The 23,450-nt window shown below is 35.8% G+C and overlaps 1 protein-coding gene across 4 annotated transcripts in view; it reads right to left on the reverse strand.

The window, feature by feature from the left end:
* Positions 1-920: 920 nt before the first annotated feature.
* Positions 921-23,450, reverse strand: part of SH3YL1 (SH3 and SYLF domain containing 1) — a 46,601-nt gene continuing 24,071 nt past the window's right edge. For 2 of the 4 annotated variants that reach the window (XM_018920276.2, XM_009094856.4), the window contains exon 10: positions 921-1,515. In XM_018920276.2, the coding sequence (XP_018775821.1) occupies positions 1,316-1,515 (200 nt within the window). In that variant the 3' untranslated portion in view covers positions 921-1,315. The remainder of the gene's footprint in view (positions 1,516-23,450) is intronic. The other 2 variants (XM_018920287.2, XM_050972302.1) reach the window with 2 other exon arrangements.

The raw sequence follows: 23,450 nt of genomic DNA on the forward strand, positions 1-23,450 counted from the left end.
CTGATGGGATAACTTTAAGGTAAAGGTTACCTGATAGTTTAGTGGAGCATAACAGAGCAACTATAACTTGGTTGCTGGAAAGATCACACATACTAAATTTCTGGTCCTCATACAAGAAACAAGGACATTTTCAAGTGGGGAAAAGCTGAGACTGATGGAGCATAATTAACTTGGCATTAACTCCAAATAAGAGGCAAATCCAGCAGATTCAGCATTGGTAAGAGAACTAAACTGGTTCAAAAAACTTAAAGTCACATTCTCACCTCTGCTCTGATCTGTTACATCAACTTTAAAGGCAGCATCTGTATCTTAAAATGAAGTTGATTTACAAATACACTCAAATTTGAAATGTGAGAATCATACTATCTCATAGTATCAGATACATACTATAGTGCTATTCATTACTATCACATCTATCCTACAGAAATATCTTCCCTATCTTATTATTATAAATATTTACTCTGTAGCTTACTTTATGTTTCTCTTTTCTTAAAGGATTAAACATTCAAAGTTTTAAATTGGAAGAAGCAGGAAGAATTGAAGCTCACCTGTGAACAAGAAATTTCTCTATCTTGTGGAGAAAGGGATCTGTGGAACAAGTTCCTACAGGATTCAAGGATAAGCCTCTATGTTTTCTGAGGGACTATGCATGCATTGTACCAAACAAACTTTCAGAAGTGCTTAAATTCTACAAAGGTGAGGGCAGTATAAGACAAGCTATCAGAGAAGCTGAACTGCTTAACTGTCACAGAGTTGGTGTTTCTGACCCTAACAATAGAAAAATTACAGACCAGACCTAAAGTAGTTACTAAAAAACTGCAATATCTAGAGTGCTTTTTGAAACCAAGTAGGAAGTCGCTTTTAACTGTCATACCTGTGGAAAAACATCTGGATTTACTAAGTAAAGAACTCAGACATGGTTTGAAGCAAATTTAAGAGCATTTATTAAGGAAAGAGACCATAGATTACAATTTAATAGAAATAAACTTTTTTTTCAGCATTTCTGATTCTAAACTGTTTCAAATCTTTCCCTCATGTAAAAAATTAATCCATATAGCAAGACAGAATTGAAATTATACACAAATTGGATAACTTTTTGGAGCAACTTGCTCAAAAATAAAACTCTCATAAATTGACTATCAACTACTGTTTACTTAAATAAATGTAGGGGGAAGTTATGGTCATACAAAGCATTTAATGTTTTTTTGTTAGAACAATATGGATCTAAAATCTCATTTTAATAAAATCTGAAAAAGTTAAAATATATTCTTCAGTGTAAATATATTACTGCCTCAACATTTTATTCTGTACAAATTTAATTGTTACTTATGGCAACATAATTGGCTGGAAAGATTCCAGTTTTTCCTCCAATTGTTCCTTCCCACCAATCAAACTGGGAATTTGTTTTAGTTGTCACTGTGATTCTGTCTCCAGCTTTGAAAGTCAAGTCACCTGGCTGTTGTCCTTCAAATGAATAGAGTGCTGTCACTTCAACTGGATCACTCCCAGAGTTATCTGAAATTAAAGAAATTAAATAAAAAGGAAATTACTAAAAGGAAATTCCTAGTGCCAGCACACACACAATAAGTTCTTAAATAGAAAACTCTTAGATGACAGTAGAAAAGGGTGACAAAAACACTAAAATCATCTATATGGGCATATAAACCACTGATGAAAAATCCCTTCCGTTTCCACTATAATTTTAGGTAAGTGAAATTTGAATTCCAGCCTATCAGTGCAGTCTATTTAACAAAATAATACTCTATACAAAGTAAAGATCAGCCAGTTTTCTGTATGCCTCATATGGTCAGAGACACTGGGAACAAAGGTGGTGTGTTGAGGAAAGCACAAATATTTCCTGAATGACTGCTATCAGAGCCACTGCTCAGGTTTGAGTTTTGGTTTGTGGATTGAGTTTTAGAGTTTTGGTTTGTGTTCTCTGTGATAGTTTCTTCATGGAAACTGCAAAACTCAAAGGAGAAAATTTGATTTTTTAATCAAAACTCAGGATATAGGATGGCAAAATACAAAATATCCATAGCACTTCCCTTCTTGTTCCATCGATTTTGCAGTGCCTGGGATTTTGGTGCATCTAGGACGTTAAACAGAACACACAAAATGTGCCAGTGGAAAGAACTGATTATGGTTTGATGTACTGGAAGTGACTTTGTACAGGGGTATTTTCGACCACATATACAAATGGCTTTTATTGTCTTTGCACCATTCTCTTACATAACTCTTTCAGTTCTCAGCTGGGGTTGGAATCATGCCATGAGGCTTCTAAAGTAATTTTAAAACTATCAAAATCTTGCATACTATTATCCACCCTCCATTCCAGTAGAAAATCTTAGCCAATATTTATTATTTAGCCAATGTTTAGTACTACTGAACTTTAAATCTAAGTATCTTCAATTTAACAATAAATATGTTTTCTCTCAATTCGTTTAACTGTCTGAGCTATAGGAGGTAGTTGCTTTAGATTAATGTTGATTTAGAAAACAAAACACTTAAATCCCTCACATAAGTGAATCTAAAAGTGAAAAATGGAAGGTGCGAGGGAAGATTAGTTTACAGGAAATAACGTTTACACAGTCAGAGAGATTTCAGGGTGTACTGCTCATATGGACATGATGGCTGCATAAATGCTCAAGCATGCTAGATTAAAGGCTTTTAGAATTAGCTGCACCTTCTTGCTATCAAAACTGTTGCAAAAGGGGAAACCCAACCTCTCACTAGTTTACACATGGCAAGCAGAGAGCTAGAAAGTGTGGTGAGAGAAGCAGTGATACAACTTTTTTTGTTCTTTTTTTGCAGTCTGTCTTCAGCAGCTGATACCCACAGATTTTTTTTTTTCATCTGGTTGCCTTTATCATTTCAAAAGGAAGAGGAAAAATTTTTTCCCTAAGGCTCACAAACACAAACTGTAGCCAAAGAGGACAGAGAAGAACAATGGACTACAAATGTATGCTCAAAGAGCACAGGGTTTTTTTCCCCCCACATCTGTCAATATATACGTTCATTCTACAGGTGAGTGCTTTCTATTCATGATCTGCACTTTTAACAATCACCAAAGACTAATAGGAAATTATTTGGCCATTATTTGGCCAGCTGGAGAGATTTGATTGCAGAGAAGTCAAATGCCATCTTTCTTGATCACACAGTATCTCTCTCCTGATATCCATAGTCATGATCTAAAGTCATACAACACTGTTTCTTTTACTATGAAAATAAAACCAAATTTATCAGGTCCATATAGCTACCAGTTACTCCTACCAAAAAAGCAGATTGCAGCTTTTCTAAATATATCTTTTACTGTCACATCTGAAACCCTGACAGACTGAATATTCAGCAATTACACAATTTTCGTCCAAGAATTCAAGCATTTGATGCAGTTGGGATGATATGATGTGCTCTCGTGCACAGTTTAGTTTGAAGATAGATATTTTGATTGAGGAAATCATAGAAAAAGTATGAAGTAAAACATCAACTGTTTAGTCTTAGCATTAACTGAAGAACAGTCAGAAAATACTGTGGCCCAGGACTCTTTAGGTGCTGTGGCATGAAAACAGTTATGACTCAGTTCCATATAAAAAGGAAGAAGGGGTGTGTTTTACCCCTGTGCCACATTCAGGCAACACATATGGGTTAAGTGCATTTATATGCTACAGTGAAGGCAAAAATTTCCTATGTTTGAGTTCTTAAAACTATGTGTTTTTATCATGTAAATGAATAATCACTCAAAGAGAATTGGAGTTACTATATATTTAAAACTGCCCAAAATATATATGGAAAAAGTAGATGTTTGACAGAGCAAAAGACTGAAAGTGCTAAAAGTGAGGTGAGAGCTTCTTTTCATTGCATTCAAAAAAGAGCTGTCAAGACCACTATGATATGCTGGACTCATAGCAATGGTAAGTAACTAATAGTTACCACCTTCATGGCTGAACCTGCATTAAGACTATAATTCCTCTTATACAAACTGCTGAGTATTCTGAAATTGGCTCTGTAAAAGTAGGAGGAAAAGTGAAAGGAAACATGACAAAAATTAGAGCTTGAAGAGGTGGAAAAACATCCATATGTGAGATATCAAAGGAATGTATTCACTGCACCACAACCATGCCTCCAATTATTGTTTGCTCTGTCATATGAACAGAATTGTTTCTCTTCTCATTTTTTGTCCCTATACATGTGCATCTTTCCAAACATCGAGAAAACTCAAAGCACTACAGCTGAATATGAACACTCAGTTCTGTGTCCTTGCCCCATTAGCTACCTGCAATCATTTAAAAGCATTTTTCAGCTTGATTCTTGTCAGCTCTTTCACAGCCATTTCTATCTAATTTTCCCAAGCAGCCTTTTCCCACACTATTTCATTTTTTCTTTCATTTTATTTCTCATAAAGATTCCAATTCTGTAATTTTGTAGCACAATGCAGACAGAATGCATATTTCTTGCTTCCAGAGTTCAGCATCCCATGCTTCATATTTATATGGATCATCATAACAGTAAGGTACCTTAAATGAATGCACTGTTTCAAAATATACCACACAGATTATAAGGAGGATCTGTTCTGTGTTCTCATTTTCCAATTTCAGTTTTACACAGAGGGTTTTAAATAAAATTGTTATATTCCACATGAAGATCACTGAATGCCTAGACAGAAACGACATTTGCAGCTCACACAAGATGGTGCTACAGTGCTACATACAGCATATGATACTAAGATCATTGAGATTCATCAGTATTCACACTACAAGAAAAACAAACTACACTGTGGAAAATCCTTATTTGTTATTGATATTTGAATACATACTTCCACAAATACAGTGGTCAAAACAGAAATATAGAAATTTTGGTTGAAGGCAAATTAGTAGAGTAGCCAGCATATATATTTAATACTCCAGCATACACAGGTATGGCATGTGTTTGATGACAAACTTCTCTGACCACAATATCCTTCCAGTTTATTGATCTTTACAAACCATAATAATTTGCAGATTCTGTGAAGGGCCACTGCTATGGATAAAAGACTTCGTGGGGTATAAACTAGAGTGAATTTATGGCCTCTTAGGTGTGCTACATTACAGCCCTGGAATGAATGAAAGAGCAACAAAACTATTTTTAATAATGGCACATTTATCATGTAATAGAAGCATTTTTTATGTAGTTGCTGTGGAACAGATCCATTGCCCACACTTCTGTGACTCACTTAAGAGTGCCAGTTTTTGACTACAAGGCCTGCTGGCACAGACTGGCCACATGCATACCAGTAAACACTGCCCAGAGAGATGAGACACATGCAAACTGCCTACTGGTTTCTATACTGGAGTAACAACTAAAACACATCTTGGAATTATTTGGAAAAGTGCAAGGTGAGAACAATGCCAAGGCATTTTCTAACAACACAACCACATAAGTAAATGAGTTACAGTGCTTGGGCCCATGCCTTCACACTGTTTAATTTACTAGTAGATACAGTAGCCACTAGTTTCGCACTCTAATGCGAGCTTATAAAATATTAGTAAAGCCATAGGCTGTTTCTAAGACTTGTTTTTAGAGAAAAACAGGCATTTGTAACAATTTTGGCTTGAGCTTATGATACTTTCAAAACCCAGCTCTAAGTTGGGACGCAGAATAGTTGGAACACAGTTCAGCTGTGGGCCCCAAATTTAATTTTACTGGCATAGATGCATATACCCCCCAGCCATCAGCCTGATGCTGAATATCTTGCAGAAGATGTGCTGCTTTTGGCCATGGACACAGCAATAAAACCAAAATAAGTTTCATGTACTTGAGGTTAGTGGTGAGATTGCTAAATATCCACTTTGCAAATTTCGCTAATTGTCAGTAATTTGGGAGTAATTTGTCAGTAATTTCACTCTCTGCCCCCTCAGTGGGATGTGAAAGAGAACTGGAGGGCTAAAAGTAAGAAAACTCATGGACTCATGGGTTGGGATAAGAACATCAAAATAATTTAAATAAAATAATATTTTTAAATTAAAATGTAAGGAAAAGGAAAATAACAAGAGGGAGAAATAAAACCCAAGAAAAGCAGGCAATGCAAATGAATGGCAATTGCTCACCACTAACCAAATTATGCTCAGCCTGTTCCCAAGCAGTGGCCCCCTAGGTAACTTTCCCCCAGGATTATATACTGAGTGTGACTCTGTGGGATATCCCCTTACCCATTTGGGGTCAGCTGTCCAAGCTGTAATACAATTCTTATTGCTTAAATGGAGACCTAGAAAATAAGCAACCACATGTACCCTGTTTGTGCAGAAGTAAGATAAAACCAACAAACAGACCAAATGATGGAAAACAACTAACAGATTAGGCAGATGCAAAAATCCGTGCTTTTGAAAACAAACATATCAAGTATCAGAAAGGTTTAGTATACTAAGACACTGTTCAGAGGCATTGATAGAATCAGGTTTTGCTCATAGGTTTAGTATGAGAGATGAAACTAACAGTGAACAGACAAATATTGGTTCTTTACCCATTATGGGCTTTTGCTTGGAAAGGGTTAGTATTGAGTTTACAATCAAAGTTCAGGAAAGAATCCAAAGTAAGATAAAGACCTACGTCAATTACTGGGCCCACTGCAAATCTGAGTAAAAAATGATAGTTGGTATCAGTGAAGACTTAACAGGGAATTTTAATGCCAACCTTAGAAAATGGTCTGAACAACACCACCTGCTAAGATACCACTGGGAGTGTAAATACTGTGTGTATACATTTATTGGTTACGCTGAAATGCCTGAAGGATGTTTGCCCCAAATATCATATTAAAAAGGAAGACTATTATCAGGCCCCAACCAAACACGTTAAAGTGGAAGACAACCATCAGCTTAATTCAACAGCTATGGATGAGCTGCCTTCTTGCAAAGAAGGCAAACTGTATCCTAAGCTGCATTAGGCAAAGTACTGACAACAGGTCAAGGGAGGTGATCTCCTTTACTCCGCACTGGCATGGCCACACTTGGAGTGCAGTCCAGTTCTGAGCCTCTCAGTACAAGAGAAACATGGGCAATGGGCATGTACTGAAACACAGGAAGTGCTGAAACACTCTTTTACCCTAAGGGTGACTGAACAGATTTCCTAGAGTGGCGATGGAGCTTTCATCCTTGGAGGTATTCAAAAGTTATGGACCCAATCCTGCTTGAACAAGGGGGTTGGGCCAGATGATATCTAGAGGCCTTTTTCAACCTCATCCATTCTGCAATTTGGTGAAAAACTTCAAAGAGACTTTCGAAATAAAGTTACCGGAAAGTATAACAGCAGCATGAAAATTTGTATTTGTAGGGAGTTTGGACTGGAACAGCTGTAATCAAAACCCAATTTGATACTAATGGAACTCACACTGTCAACACCATCTGATGGTCAGGCCAGACAGAGCAGACTTCTTAACAGACACTGACTAGCCTGTATCCAGTTAGGGGAGTGCCAGCATGGAGCACACCTAGTAGGGATCCCCATCTCTCTGAGAATGTGACCTTCTGGTAGGGCCTTCTTGTCAACAGATGGATCAGTGTGTTTTAAGGAGCTGCACTGGCACACAAACAAATCAGTTAAGCCTAGGACTGACAGAGCAACTCTTCGATCAGAAATTAGTAAAATAAAGGGCTGAAGAGAAAGATTTATTGGTGGACGAGCAATATAAGAAATGAGATAAGGCAGTAAATGACAACAGTAAGTATTATCTTACAGGTATGTCAGCATTTGCTGTGTTCCTCAACTGACAGACCTAGATGTAAAAACTAAAAGGTAACACCGGCTCCTAGAAAAGAGAAAAAATTATCTTATGGCTTATTCTGACCCATGTGAGTAACTTTGCATTACAGTCAAAGCCACCTTTAAGGGAAGAACTAAACTCATGGTATGGAATCCAGAAAGTAACAGTTGTTCAGCTTCTGCACTCACTGTTTCTAGAGGTCTTGCAGTCCTTTCCTCCTTTATAATGCCTTCAATAAACCTTGAAATGAAGGGTGGATCTGTCAGACAGTGCTTTTAAGCCTGTTTGAGCTCAACAAGCCTCAAGGTTTATTGAGTTTTATTTCAGGTAGGATTTGGGTAGGGACTACAAAACCCAGAGAGATACGATGCAGCATATTATACATTAGAATATGAAAGGCAAGGGGTTGGCAAAGGAAATGCCATGCAGTAAATTCTGAAGGCATCAGGGTAACTGCTAATGACAAGGATAGCTTTCTGAAGGAGTGTTAGGGCTTATGATAGGAGAAACTAAAGATCTAAATTTCTGACTTGAGAAATGCAGCAGCACTGGGCCCTGATGATGACTAAAGGCAGAAATGCTTAAAGTTCAACTTTGAAGTAGGTAGGTGAACCACTAAGTTAAATCTGTGATACTAACAAGATTGAGATGAAAGCTGGATCGGTCAGATGGTGCTTTAGGTTCTGTCTGAGCTCATACTCATACAAAGACATACTTAACACGAGAGCCAGTGGGGAAATGTAAAAGATGGACAAAATGACAGGGCAGGAAATTAGCTTTGAAGCAAGAACTGAATCTAGATGAGAGCAAAGAAATATTGAATTTGCAAAGGTCAGAGACAAGGATGTTGCAACAACTGAATCATAACAGGAAAAAAGCATGGACAAAAGGAGACAGAAAGAAAAGGTTGCATCTTTAAAGAGGTACCCAGAAAATATCTATTACGTCTCATTGCTCCTATAGTGAAAGTGAGAACTTCTGAAGAAATTCAAGCTGAAGAACACATGAGCTCTGCAGTGATCACCAAGATGAAGTTTAAGATTCTGTTTTACAATTTTTATTTTGAATTTTTAATTAGTTAACAAAAGAATATCTGAGTAAAGGAGAAACAGAAATCATTCTTTGCAGAAAATATTACCTAGTAAATTAAAAGCAACAAAGAACAGCTAAAAACTTAGTAGAAAAATAGAGGGCTGAATAAGGAAGACTTCTCAGTGAGACACCCAAAATACAAATGTAAAGGTGATTACAGACATAGCCCAGCAACAGAATTCAGGAATTTCAAGTATTACCAAAGAAAACAGAAGACGAATATTAATCCAACGGGTTACCTACAGAAGGATGGAATGCAATTTCTAATATGTGGTTGTACACAGGTCAGAGAGACTTGGAAGTAACAGTTACATTTATGTCAGTGAACGCCTCCTTTCCATGTTATTGAGCTTTATGTCTCCAAAGTAGAGTCCAGGTTTCAGAGCCTAATCACATTGGCATTATTGATGCTGATAAATTAGCAAAGACTAATTTATCAGCATAGATAGAGACAGCATTGATAGAGCTATAGATAGAAATGGCTTGAACAGAGAGCAAGAGAATCTTTTAAAGAAGGTAAAGCACACTACTGAAGAACTCCAAACAAGAAAAAAGAAGATTAGATAACAGCAATATGATCAGCCTTGGACTTCATAAGATGAAGGATGAGATGATAATACTGCGATTGTGAACTGGAGGGTTAAATGAAGCAACTAGATCAGATAGATACCTGGGACAGAGAGAGAGAGAGAGGGGAGATAAAACAATGAGAATCATCTGCATCTGTGAACACTCTTAAGTTTCGAGAAGATATGAACTGAGTAAAACGATCAGTATCCTCCTGAAAGATAAACAGTAGGAACTGGTAAACAGGGACAGACACTGGCTAGGACCTGAAGCATGGTCTAGTACTGCAAGGCCTCCATACAGGTGAGACAGGCAGCTCATAACTGAATGAAGCACATTCTCTGAGACCTAGGTCAGAGTCTGGTATTTTGCCAGACAATAAACTGCCTTTTTTGCCACTTCTCTTTTTACCCCATTAGTCATCTGGGAAGGTTATTTCATAGCTGTATTCCCCTGGTTGCTAAGATAACTTTCTTAATGTCTAGCTCCAAGTAATTCAGTACTGGCATACTTTTTTTTCCTTTTTGTTTAACATCGGCCTTTGGTTGAAACCTTTCTTGACAATTATATACTTGACTTATGCTTTTATAGTCAAAACCCATTTTTTCACACGTTCAGACTGTTATGCTAAAAATAAGATAGGTACCACATCTCAGGGACTCCTTACTCCACTCATTCACTCATTGAACTTCTCCACATCTCTTCAGATTAACCTATTTCTTCTTGGAAATGAATAAACAGAATATTATCATTAGGTAAAAAGCCTGTAGTAACTGACCTTTCACATTACCACTAAACAAAGAATTGTTTAAATGGAAGGGTGAAGGAACAGAAGGAACAGAGAACTTACTTTGTGGAGATAACGGATTTATATATGAATGTGAAAATTGTAATTAAAAAAAAATTGTGATGAATCAGCACATGAGACTGTCCGAACAGTTTTTTCTAATGAGGAGATAACCATGAATGAAGAAATCAGCAAATGAAAAATGGAAGGGAAAGGAGAGCAGAGAACACTGGAGGAACTGGAAGCCACAGAAAGGTGAAGTACAAGAATAGGAGAAGTATTAGTGATGTAGCAGAGTCACTCTTGCAGCTGAAAGCTGAGCTAAGAGTAAAATATGTGATAAAGCTAGACAACACAGAGCTAAGGGGTCAAATCCATTAAGAAGAATCTTAACGAAGTTACAGAAACTAATAGCAAAGATCAAGAAATTAAGGGAATGTGTACATAATTTAAAGAAACTTAAATATATATAGAGAGAGATTTTGAAAATTAATGGATGTATTCCATATCCCAGAACTCTAAAACCAGAGTCAAATTAGAACTCAACATAATACAGTACTGAATTATGTTGAGTTCTGGGATATGGAATTAGTTTGACAATCATCAATCAAAAAAGTCATTGGTTCCATAAACTGCTTTAATATTAGTGGGTTTTCAAAGGAGAGAAATCTATTTATACAATAATGGAACCTATTTTAAGGTCACAAAAAAGTTAAAAAAAATCCCAAAAAACCAAAAAAAGCAGCTAGCAAACAGAATACTAGAGGGATGCAAAGTTAAGAGGGAAGATAAAGATGTCTTTATGATAAGAGCCTTGATCTGTTCCCTGGCCATAAGAAATACTAGTACATGAATTAAATGGTACTAATACATGAAATAGCTGTTTCAAAGAGACTAAGGAAACAAGCCTAAAAACAACCTGTCAATATAATTTAGAAAATACTTTGGAACAGCATTAATCAGGCTGAAGTCAAAGCATTAAACATGTACCAGACCAGTGATGCAGAGAGAGAAACTGGACGGCGCATTGCTAATAGAACGCTAATTCTGTGTCGCTCTTTTTGCCAAAGAGCTATGAAGCTGAAACTACCAAAGCCTCAGTGACACAGTACCTTTTCAAGATTGAGACAAATCCAACATCTTGGCTGCATATGATCAGTCATACTGGGGAGTATCTACCTTTTACTGTACCCTAAACTTACCCTCTTGGTTTTCTTTATTTTTGAAGTCTAATTCTGAACTATTATGTAGAAGAGCAGCTAAAAACGAGATTTGATTTCTTGGGTGAAAGAAATCTGAAAGAATACATGCATGCAACTGAACTCCTCTCCTTAGAAACAAAGCAATGTAAACAATTTCATTAATGTTATGACAGTCAAATTTCCACAGAATAACTCTGAAAATACTGAAACAGATACTCTCATATGTAAAGAAATAAAGGTTAAAAAGTACTGAATTGTACATTTATTACTACATGCACATATAAACAATTAATCTCTTTTACAACTAATTTTTCCACTCATGACTTCAGAAAGCAATCAAAATGATGAAAACTTCAACTGAAATTAGTATTCTGTTATTTAAATATAAAATAACATAGTTTGCAATGGGTGTGACTACCATTTTGAATAGCTTCTCAAATTTAAAAACCTCTTGCATGTATTACAGAATACTTTTATGAAAAAGGACTGGGTCATTTACTTCCTGTAACATAAACAGAGAAAGAAAAATTCCAAAATCATTAAATATTTAAACAGCACTACCTTAAAATGTCCCTTTTACGACCACATACAATGATGAGAACATGACAAAGGCAGCATCTCATTCCATATGACTTTTTGAAAATTGGCATCTTGGAGATTAAGACATCATTAAGTATAGTTCACTGAATACATACACTTTTAAATATTTTATGGTTGAAGAAGTTTAATGCAAATAATAGTCCATGTTCTAATCATATCTGAATTTCAAGGCTTTACCATGTGTAAGTGGTTTCTAAGAAATTTAGGTAATATCAGCTTTGGCTCAAAGTCGCAGCTCAGAGCCACAAAGGTGATATTGAACTCATGTTCACAGCTAGAACACACAAAAGTTAAGTCAAATTACTGTGCTATCTAAGTTACAATGTCATGATAAACAGAAATAAAACATATTACAATGTTGAGATTCAATTATTGGGCCCTTATTGGGCAATGCCCATTCTCAGGCTTTACCATTTACTATGTCTAAAGGCCTGAATAGGCCTAAAAGAGCAGCATCTTGGGAAAGTGGCAAATGATCTGCTTAAAAGCATATGAAGGAAATGAAAGAAAGTCAGAGAAAGGATGAAAGAAAGTGCCATATGAATTACTCCATAGAGAATAAGAGGTCAGTAAATTAAAAGATTTTATGGCTTTCTTCGATTGTAACAAGACAAAACATCAGCCAGAGAGGACTGGGGAAAATGGACTAAAGAAGAACCATATAGTGCATTATACACCGTGACCCTGCAGAAATTACCTTTTCAACTCCTATATGGCAACAAAATATTATGTATTCTAATGGCAACTTAGAAAAAGTAACTAAAAAAAAGTTCAAACTAAACTAACTAAAAAAGTTCAAGCAACTCCCATTTAGAAAGAAAAACAGTAGCCTAACTGTATCCTAAATACTAAAAGTCATGAAAAGAATTTCAGTTCTTGAATCACACCAGTATACAAATGAGCTCACCCAATGCGCTCATTTTCCAAATTCTTAGCTTTTAGTTTAAGAAAAAAAGGGGTTTATTTCAGCTTCTAGAGCAGAACAGATGCATATTTACCTACGAATTTAATTTTAGTTGTTTCCGGACAAATAACAAATCAAGTGTTTGTTCAACCAAGCCTTAAAAGTGAAATCTCAAATGTTCTATTCATATTAAACTACTAATTTCCTTAATGGCCTTTTTAATTTTGTTTCTTAAATGTAGACTCACCTCAAAAAACCCTCTGCAAAACAACAACCTCAGATCTCACTGAACAGATGTTTGGGAAGGCCTAAATATGCACAGTAGATTTGACATTTTATATCTACAGGTACTAATCTGCTATAATCAGATATATTCTGTACAAATACTTGAAGTATGTCATATGCCACCATTGATCCAAATAATCTCCAATAATGCTCATCTGATCAGAAGTCAGAAGACATGATATTCAGCAAATCACTCTCAGAACAAATAATATCTTGCTTAGCTGTTTCTTTACCAATAATTCTGGCCTGTTTTGGGCAAGTAAACAATATCACCTGCTTTTTTCTACGTTATGAATAAAAGCTTCTTAAGACACTCAAGTATTTAAATTCAATATTGAAGCCTGCAAATAATCAGTTCTTCATGACTAAGAAAATGAGGGTGGACTTTTTGCATTAAGTGAGCTTCACTGTCACTGGAGTAAAACCACTCTTTAAATGCCCCACAAATGCCTATTTGTGCCCAGTTAAACAAATCTGGTCTGAGGAGGGATAGGAGGCATAAGTTGCATTATTCTATTCTACATTCACTTATAGGCAAAGATTTGTTTTATACCTAGAACACCTGAAGGCTGTTTTGTTACAGCAGCTATGGATTTAAGGCAATTTCAAAACCAAAGAAGAGCTTGGCTCGGAAGGGACCTGAAATCCAGATAAATGGCACCTGTAACTCTTCCCTTGTCCATTGCATCACAGTCACTCCATCATGGAAATTGACTGAGTTGGTCAGGCAGGACTTGCCTCTGGTGAAGTTGCGCTGGCAGTCTCAAATCACCCCCTGACTCCCTGTAATTTAGTATAGCTCGTAGGAGGATCTGTTCCATGACTTTCCCAGGCACAGAGGTGAAGCTTGACAGGTGTGTAGCTCCTGGAGCCCTCCTTTCCACCCTTATAAAGAGGGGCACAATGTTTTCCTTTTTCCAGTAACTTAGAAAATGTATTCAAGGTACATTGATAATATCAAGGAAGGCCTGTATCATTCCAGGAACTACTGTCTTTAATATGTTTCAATACTAAATGTACACCCAAGTTCTTGAAAGGAAAGCAAAACCAGATGTTTAGCCCTCTTCTACTTCCATGAGGACTGCCTCAGCAAACCCTATTTTTTTATTTAGTTGCAGTACTAGATGTTATGTATTACTTTAACTGAGTACTTTGTTCAGGTTTTCAGTGTTACTAAGCCCTCCAGTTGATTTTCAGAATAACTTAATAACTACATTCTCCATTAACAAAGAAACGGTGGCTGAAAAAAATTATTCAAGGCACAGTTAGCCACAGAAGTTCCAAATAAGGTACAAGACCCTCAATTTTGCAGCAAAGCCTCAATAGATAAAAAGTTCATCATCACCTGCAAATCTGTATGCATGGAATAAAGATATTATACACACACTTTTGTAAGAGACTCACAAAACCCAGGAGAAGACTTATGTATTTTTGACCTCTTCTATATAAGCTAGAAATGGATCATTTCAAAACAGATTCCATATTACCAACTTGAGTTGTTACTGAACAGTGTCATGTCTAGCAAACCAAACTGGTGATTGAAACAGACCTGACTATATTTAAAGTTTAAGTCACTGTGCAAATTTAGCTCATTCAGTATGAAACGTATTTCGCTGGTTTTGAGTTTCTGGCCTACTGGGGAACATGCTGGCTCATCATCTTCATCTGCTGATGGAATGCTTTCTATCTTTGTTTCAGCACACTCAGCTTTTGCATTAAGGAAGTGCCTTTTTTGTTAAGCATCTGTGGATGTATTTGATATTTAGGATATAAAAAAACCCCTACCTCCTGCTTGCAAGAGTCAATTCCATAGCAATACTTTTGCTGATTACTTTTTGGATTTTTCTGACATTTCAAAAAAACAATTAGATTTTCATTCAAAGTGAAAAGGTCAAATGAACCACATCAATATCAAGGGCTTTATTGTGCTCAACATAACATTAATGCAAATAATGCCTGTGCTGAAATCATACTGCAAAAGCTGAGATGCAATCCTAAGCATAGCCTTCATATTCTGAAAAGCAAAGTACAGTCACAAGAACTGAGCTCTGTTTTATTCTGGTCAAACTGATGATTTAGGAATGATCTGGGACTCTTTTATGTTGACAAGCTTCTCCATGTTTCCTCTACATATACCAAGTTACTATCTCATTCTCAATCTCAATATACTGTCTCTGCATTTTGATTCTCAAATCTCTGTACAGCCAGCTTCCAAATTACTGGCAAGGGTATTATTGGCACATAACCGGTTCACTTGATAGTAGTCTTAGCTTTTACAAAGGTCTGGGAAACAATCTACAGCCTCTAGAAAAAAAAACTAAAGAGTAGTAAATGCAACAATTATATACAGCTATACAATTTCTTCCAGTTTCTTAAGGTAGTGATTTGTGAAATACTGCCTGAATTGCTTGAATTATTATTTTTTTTTATTATTTTTTTTTTTTTTTGCTTTGCATGGAGAAATACTTCTTTGCACTGGCTAGAAAAATGATTAAAACAACAAAACCAAAGAGTATCTCATATGGAAACATACTAAATAATAATACTGTACAAGGCCTCATCGGAAGGTCTGTTCACAATCCTTATCTCAGTGTTTAAAACTGGTTGAAAACAAAGTGGAGCAAGAATAGAAAGCCTGTTTTCAAGTCAAAATGAAAATGAGCTTCACAGAATACAACAAATTAAAGATGTTACTACTACCATGCAAAGGAATCAGACAGAAAAGTAATTTTGCTAGAGAACTAAAAAGCATAAGAAAAAGAATAATTAGTCTTGGTAAGAAAAAATATAGATGAAAACAAGAAGGAGTTTCAAGTCATTGTGAAAGATTCAGAAACTGCTTTCTGTAAAGGGAGCAAGGGAGTATCTCCTGTTTTAATGCAAAGTGTAGCACTTTCATGCTAACATTTATATTATATGAACACCTGCAATATATAGAAAACTCTTGTTAACTTTACCTGCATTAAGGGACATAGGGGCTGATGAAATCAATGCTGGGATTTCTTCTTGCCACAATTACTTATTCTCATTGCTTTTATGTTCCTTCAGCAGCAGTACACCCATTATTAATTCTACCTACACCACAGGCTTCATCAACTTATCATTTCAAAAGGTATTCAATCAATGTTCCCTTCCTGTGCCAAATGGTGACTCAAGCAATTGTACTTACACTTACAGTATCCCATGGCACAATCCTGTAATCATTTGACCAGAGTTTAAACTGGTAGGCGAAAGGCAGATAGCCCTATTCATTACAGAACAGCTTCAGCAAGGGCCAGAAATGGCACAGAACCATAAACTAGAGCCTAATCTGCAACCTGCTACATCCACCATCACATGGATGAAGCATCTTGGACAGCCATTATCACTCATGGTGTGCTGATATTACACTTCCCAGCTAAGCACAACCAAACTTTGCAGAATACTCATTAATTACATCAGCCTACTCAATGATGACAAAGTTCTTGAAATGAAAAAGCAAACAGTACCACAATTTTCAGTTCAAATTTAAGAGTGGTTTTAACAGTATTCTTCATACATATGCTTTTAAATCAAGTGAAATATTGGTTGTACAGATGCTTTTTAGAAAGAAAAAACTAACAGCAATCACAGCCCTTGGTTCAAGCATGAGGAAATTCAGGCTTGCAGATGGGATTCAACCACTTGCTCAAATTTGTCCTATGTACAATGTATGTGAAGGCAGATTTTTCCCTCAACAGTATCTCCAAACTTACCCTGCTGTCTCAGCCTCAGATTTTGTCTCATCCTTCTGTACTTGCTGAAAAAAGTCAGAAATGTCAGGAGAAAAGAAGATACAGTCTAAACCTTATGGCAGAGACCAATACTGGAAATTGTGGACCAGAGTAAGTTTTCCCATTATATTTTTCCTTAAGGAGGAGTTTTCTATTTTCCTATTTTTAATCCTCCTTTGATACCTTCCTTGCCACATAGCAAAGGAGTTGCTAAGAACATGCAACACTGAGAGAAAAGGGGGAAGAGGGGTTCAAGTCTCACTATGTATAAAAAAATTAACACTTCCTTTCCACAAGAGTAGAGGTCACTTCTAGCTGAGCTTCTTCAAGAAAAAGCAACTGGAAAAAGAATATTTGAAGGTTACCTAATATGGCAAAAGAATTCTTTGTAAGAAAGACAAACCAAATTAAATATAATCACAGAAGTCTCCAAGCAAAGCTTGCCAGATCTCTCCATAAAAAGGAAAGAAGTTTCTTGAAACTTTGTCTTTTTGTAGAAGTGAAAAGCATTATTACACCATTTCTAGAACAGTTATTTGTCATACTAGTTAAGCTTATATGAGTGTCTAGTTTATTTTTTTTTTCCGTGGACTCCTATTTCTTATTCAGAGACTGTTTCCACAAAAGGTGAATGACCTTCTTGGTTCAATCAGAAATACCCAGCTGGCTGATCTGTAAGATGTAACACTGAAGCAGCACAGCCAAGGTAGATGCAGGACTCCAGGTCCCTCCATGACAGAGAATAAATCACATTCTGGGTAACCATGATTTTTACTGCTCATGGGAAAATACATTTGAAGTGGGTGTTCCATCAGGGTGAAAACCAATAATTTTCCAGAGAACAGAAAGCCTTCCCTTAGCATTTAGTATAAAGTAGATGTTCTTGTCCCTGCTATAAGGATGGATCTGAAAAGCATCAGCCCAAAGACCTGCATCTCTTAAAATAGTGTTAGCTTTTCTCTCAAATGAGTAAAGCACAGGGCATTTCACCCCACTCTGGAGAGAAAGTCTGTATATCTATCACTTCCTTGAGCTAGTCAAAACTTCTGGTTGGCTTCCAGTAGTATAAATTAAGCAGAAGCTCCCATACTCCCAAAGATAATGGCTTTTCTAGATAATAGACAGGAAAGCAATTTAAGCTTGTTTCAGTCCTTCTGCTGGAACAACACAGAAGAAAACACCATCTAAAGCAATACATAGCATTGAAACAACATTTAAAGCATGTTTTCCAGATGCTAAAGCATTAATATGTATGTGTTACAATGCCTTCAGAAAAGACTTCAATCTATACTATTTAACATTTATATGCTCTTGTGAACAATTTAATGTTTTAATTCTGTGAATCAGAATTATCACCTTAGTGGTGCTTTACACTTTAAAAAATACACACAGATTGCACTGAATTTTTTCTGTGCTTTAGCTCTAATTTCACAATTTTTATTTCAAACCATTAAAAAATGCCAGGAAAAAAGTATTGTTACCCATGCCAGAGTAGCTGGTTCATACTTAGCACAACAGGTCTTTGCCCACACATGCACACATGCATCAGAAAGACCCCAGTTTCATTCTAGCATGTCTGACCTCAATCTCTCTGTGCCTTGTTGTATTTTGAGTTAGCAGATTATATGCATCAAGTTATTTGTTTCAGTATGACCAGTGAAGGCCTGCATGCTGCATATTTTCCTCTCAGCTTGCCACAATATAAGCCATAAGCAGCTTGATTATCTGACTTATCACATTCATGATAGTAATAGTACAATCCTAGTAAAAGTGAATCAGGGATAAAAATAGTCTCAAAAATAATTTCCTGGGATTTCCTGGGTTTGTTAGTATTAAGAAAGAGCTCATAATAGCAAGAAAATTAATACTGTGGGGGACCACCAGATGGATTTTTCTAGTAACTAAATATAAGCATGTCACAAGTCTTGCCACGAATAACATAAAAATAGACCAAGCGCAGCTAAAACTCTTAAAACAAAACAAAAACACCCATACTCTGGTTTACCAAATTAGTAGACAATGTTATGAATGATTATGGCAGAAACATTCTATGTCTCACTTTGTAAAATTTTTCTAAAACAAATACCTGTTTGTCACACTGAGCTTATTGATTTTATAGTTTATAATCTGCTAAGAGTTTCTCATCAAATTATAGCATTGAAGGAACAGATTACTGCACAGCTTAATGAGGGTTCTTCCTTACTATAGTTCTACTTGATCCTTCAGCAAATCTCTTCCTTTCTTGGAAAAGCAGTAATTCATAAACTGAAGAATAAAAAGTGGCTTTTTTTCCAGTTTCCTTTTTTTCCAGATACAATATCTGGACATATCCACAATATCTAAAGAAGTATGTACACATCTGATTTTATCGTGTTTTCATGGATGATTTAATTTCCAGTTCAAAAGCAAAATGCATTTTTCCCTTCACTGTGAACCACAGAGTCTTCCTCCATCCTTAAAAACAAGAGGTTCTGGACTCCTTCTCCATTCCAGGTCTATGCAGATACCAGATACAAAAAAAAAAAACCAAAAACATTTTATAATATTAACTAAAAGTTAAAAGCTTTTAATTCGATTTTACTACAGTTGAAGCTGGCAGAAGAAACTTCAGAATGATGAAACCATTTTAAATCATCTTGATCCAGAACAGAAAGAAAGAAAGAAGCACATAATGAAATACTGACAATATCCTAGAAAGGCAGACTTGACTTTGCTTTCTAACAACAAAGGAAAAGCAAAAATTCAGGTACTAAACTGAGACCACAGAGATAGCTGATTTTGTTTGTTTGAAAACTCATGAAGTATTTTTACTTTCCTGTTGTGGTGCTTAGTCTTAATTGAAATAAAAATGCCCAAGCCAAAAGTCACTCATCAAGAGGAGATTTGGGCACACTTACATTTCTCTTGTAGCACAGCTGTCAGATTTTTTTGTCAGTGGGCATATCTAAACATGGAACTGCACAGTGAATACAAATAGTTGCATGTTAGATTTCCACTTAAATCTGAGTTGTTCCAAAATAGTTCTGGTTTTGTTAAACCTAAGTTGAGAAATACATATATAAAAAATAAAGTGATTGCCTCAATACATATTTACCAAAGCAAGCTTATTTTAAAGTTGCAAGAACATGAGTGATGCTCTCTTTCAGCAGTTCTAAGTAAAAATTCCATTTTTTCATTATACTGTGTTAAAAAAGCTCAGCACCACACATAAGTAGAGGTACTAATTAATGCAGGGACTGCTAGCATGGTGTCCATGTTCCAGCTTATATTTTCTTTTCCAAGTTTGATCAATATTACCCTAGAGAGTAGTACCTTTCAGAATAACAAGATAACAAGTCAGATGTAAACTGAACTGCAGAACAGGTAGGAAAGTAAAATAAGTCAAACAGGAGGTGAAATCACAAGCAAAAAAAAAATAAAGCTTTTTACCTCAGAAGAGGTCTATGAATTCTTAGTCCATATAATTATGTTGGCTCAGTTAAAACATTTGTAACTGGCCACAAAAAAATCCATAATGTACTAACAAAGGCAAATTCACATACAGACCCTCAATTTTCCTTGACAAAAAACACTTCAGGAGGCATGAAAAATCTGTCTTGGAATTCTGTTGGGAAGCAGATTTTCACAGATCTACTGAACCATCTGGCATTCATAGATTACCAAAAGAAGCACTGAGATCATCTCTGAAATGACAGAGAAGTGGGCCAGGCCTGATTCCTGGAGAACTGTAACCATGAAAAGCAGCAGCTCTGATGTGTTTAGTTAACACAAACTGAATTTACCACCTCAAGGTACCACCTAATCAAAAAGGGTTGATGTTGCCTCAGTTGTTTTAAACACAGATAAGGAACACTCAAGAAGGTTTAAACAAACAAACAAACAAACAAATAAATAAATAAATAATAGAAAATATTGCTGGAGTTTAGTGCAAATTCATTAGAGCTTTTAGGAGCCCAAATTTTACTGATCTCAGTGAGCTCACAGCTCAGAATTTGGTATCTGTATTATTACTTAAAATTTGAGAGGAAATAGAAAATGACTTTTGACAAAGAGCTCATCAACCTGTTTGGCAATCAAAAGAAAGATGAAGGAAGACGAAAAAGTGGTTTGATTACAGCACAAGTGTCACAAAGAGAACAAGAGGGGAACAAAAAAAAAAAGCTCCTCTGCGTAGCAAAGGGCTCTTTTATATAGTGAAGAAAGCCACAACAAATATTGTCTAAAAGCTGCAGACAAATTCATGTAGGAAGGCATGAATTTTTAATAATGAGGTTGACAAATCACTCAAATCATCATGGAAGGAAGAAGGGGTTTTTTTTAGCTTCTTAAAAACAGTGACAATTTTCTCATCTGCCTCCATATCCTCATCAGTAGGTTTGATATAGCACTTCTTTCATTTGCAAGAATATAAATATATGCCTATTGGGACAACAACAATCTGTTAATATCTTATTTTCAAAGTGAAAGGTTTCTGCTGAAAAAAACCAAGTCAAAATTCATATTTTGTTTTTTTTTTAGCTTTCCTGTAATCAGGTTGGGGTGTGTTGAGTTTACGCACAACAGTTAAAAAATTCAATGGCTGCAGATAATTTACTGCATTCAAAAATCCCAAGAAGAAGGCAAATATTTTTCTCAAGATAAAATTTTAAAATATTTGGTTTAGTAATTCTGGAAGGTAAGAAAGACAGTGTTTCTTAAAGCAATCTAAAAAAAAAATCCTTAAATATTCAGGCTTCACAGCCACAAGTTCCTATGGGTTTCTTGAGCAAATCACATGACCCCTTAAAAAATGCAGACAGCATCATTACTTTCTCCAAATTATCATAAAATACTTACATTGCTATCAAAAGAACAGCTTTTGTGTTCAGTATGAGTATTTTGTCTGACAGTATTGTAAGAATTTAAACCCATGGTGAGATTTGATAATTGTGAAGAATAGTGAAAGCACACTGCTTGGAAGGAAGAAATTTCTTCCATTTTCATCCCCACTCCTGTCTCAAGTGATTGTTTCAGCACCTTGCCAGTTGCAAGTGATTCTTTTCCAAACATGTGAAACTATCCTTTTCTGATAAGCTGAGCAGAAGAAAAAGCAAAAAATATCTGACTTCTGATTTGAACAAACTGCCTGTTATTGATTCAGTTCTCACCAACATTCACCTTAACCCAAGCCCAACTTTTACTAGCAGATCACTGCTCCTGCTGCTACCAGTTCAGCTGGGAAACCACATCACTGTAACATTTTTTAAATTGTATACAATTCAGCACACTGTTAGGAGGGAAGGCAGGAAGTAATCATTTAGCTACATTTTTGGTTACTTGCTGCTCCACGGCAGAACCCCAGGCAGGAAAAACTACAAATCAAAACACTAATGAAAATTTAATACCTAGGATTAGATATTCCAGTGTGACAAACTATGAACCTAATGTATCTAAAAAATGGTCCTAATGAAATGAACTCCAATGAAATGAAATGAAATGTCCAAGTAGTCATCAAAGAATCATGGGTTGTTTGTATTACAAGTGTGGTAAAGAAGTCCAAAGAATCATCCATCCAGAAAAAGAAAAGCTGTGTTGCAGTTTAATAAATCTTGGAAGGGCTAGTAAGCCCTTTTAGTAGATTTTACAACAAAGAGGGGACAAGAAGAAAAATGAAATGCAAATGCCTAAAGGAGAAGTCTAGTAAAGGAGAAGGCATGAACTTTCATGCACATAAGCAAATCAAATTTCTTTATTTAGTGTGTCTTCAGAAAAATGTCTACCAGTGTAGAAAATTCATAGTTCACTGAATCACAATAACTGTAGCAGCTGCTAGTTTGTTGTGGTTTTATGTTGTGGTTGTTTTGGGGTTTTATTTCCCAGGATTGTAAAAGGTCTGTGCAATTTTAAACTGCATCTAAATAAAATGTGTGGTATTCCCAAACATTTACAACACTACTGAAGCTCATTTTACAACTAAATGCATTACCTTAAGCATTATTCAGTTAAATGAAAGCAATCTTCTTGCAACTGAGTTCAAGTATCACGTTATCAGTTAAGAAAATAATGTTTTTCATTTATCATTTTCTTTCATTTGAAAAAGGTTATATTACATTACTTATCTCTATAATTCAAGTACACAGAAAATAATTAAAAATGTTTCATCCACAAGTCTAGCTCTTCTTTCATCTAATGAGAAGAGTTAATGTTTCAACCTTTTTTACTACTTGTATAACTGCTGCAAAACCAAATGCTGGTAACACAATGCCAAGTTGCCCTTTTCCCAACCAAAGGTAAGTCCTTATTACCCGCAACCCAGTTAAGCTTGTTGCTGAACATCAAAACCTACCTCCACCCCAGTCATTATACCTAACATGTAGCTTCCTAAAGATAAAATCCATTCACTCTTCTATTGCCTATCTATATGTATTTTTTAAACTAGAATGACACAAAAAAATTTGAATATGTCTTTTACAGATCGCTGTAGAAAAACATCTGCTGCAGCAACTACTCCTGCAATAAAGATTGACATGTATGTGCTGTATCTGCTCGG

The sequence above is a fragment of the Serinus canaria genome, chromosome 3, assembly GCF_022539315.1.
Source record: "Serinus canaria isolate serCan28SL12 chromosome 3, serCan2020, whole genome shotgun sequence".
In the NCBI taxonomy this organism is placed as follows: domain Eukaryota; kingdom Metazoa; phylum Chordata; class Aves; order Passeriformes; family Fringillidae; genus Serinus; species Serinus canaria.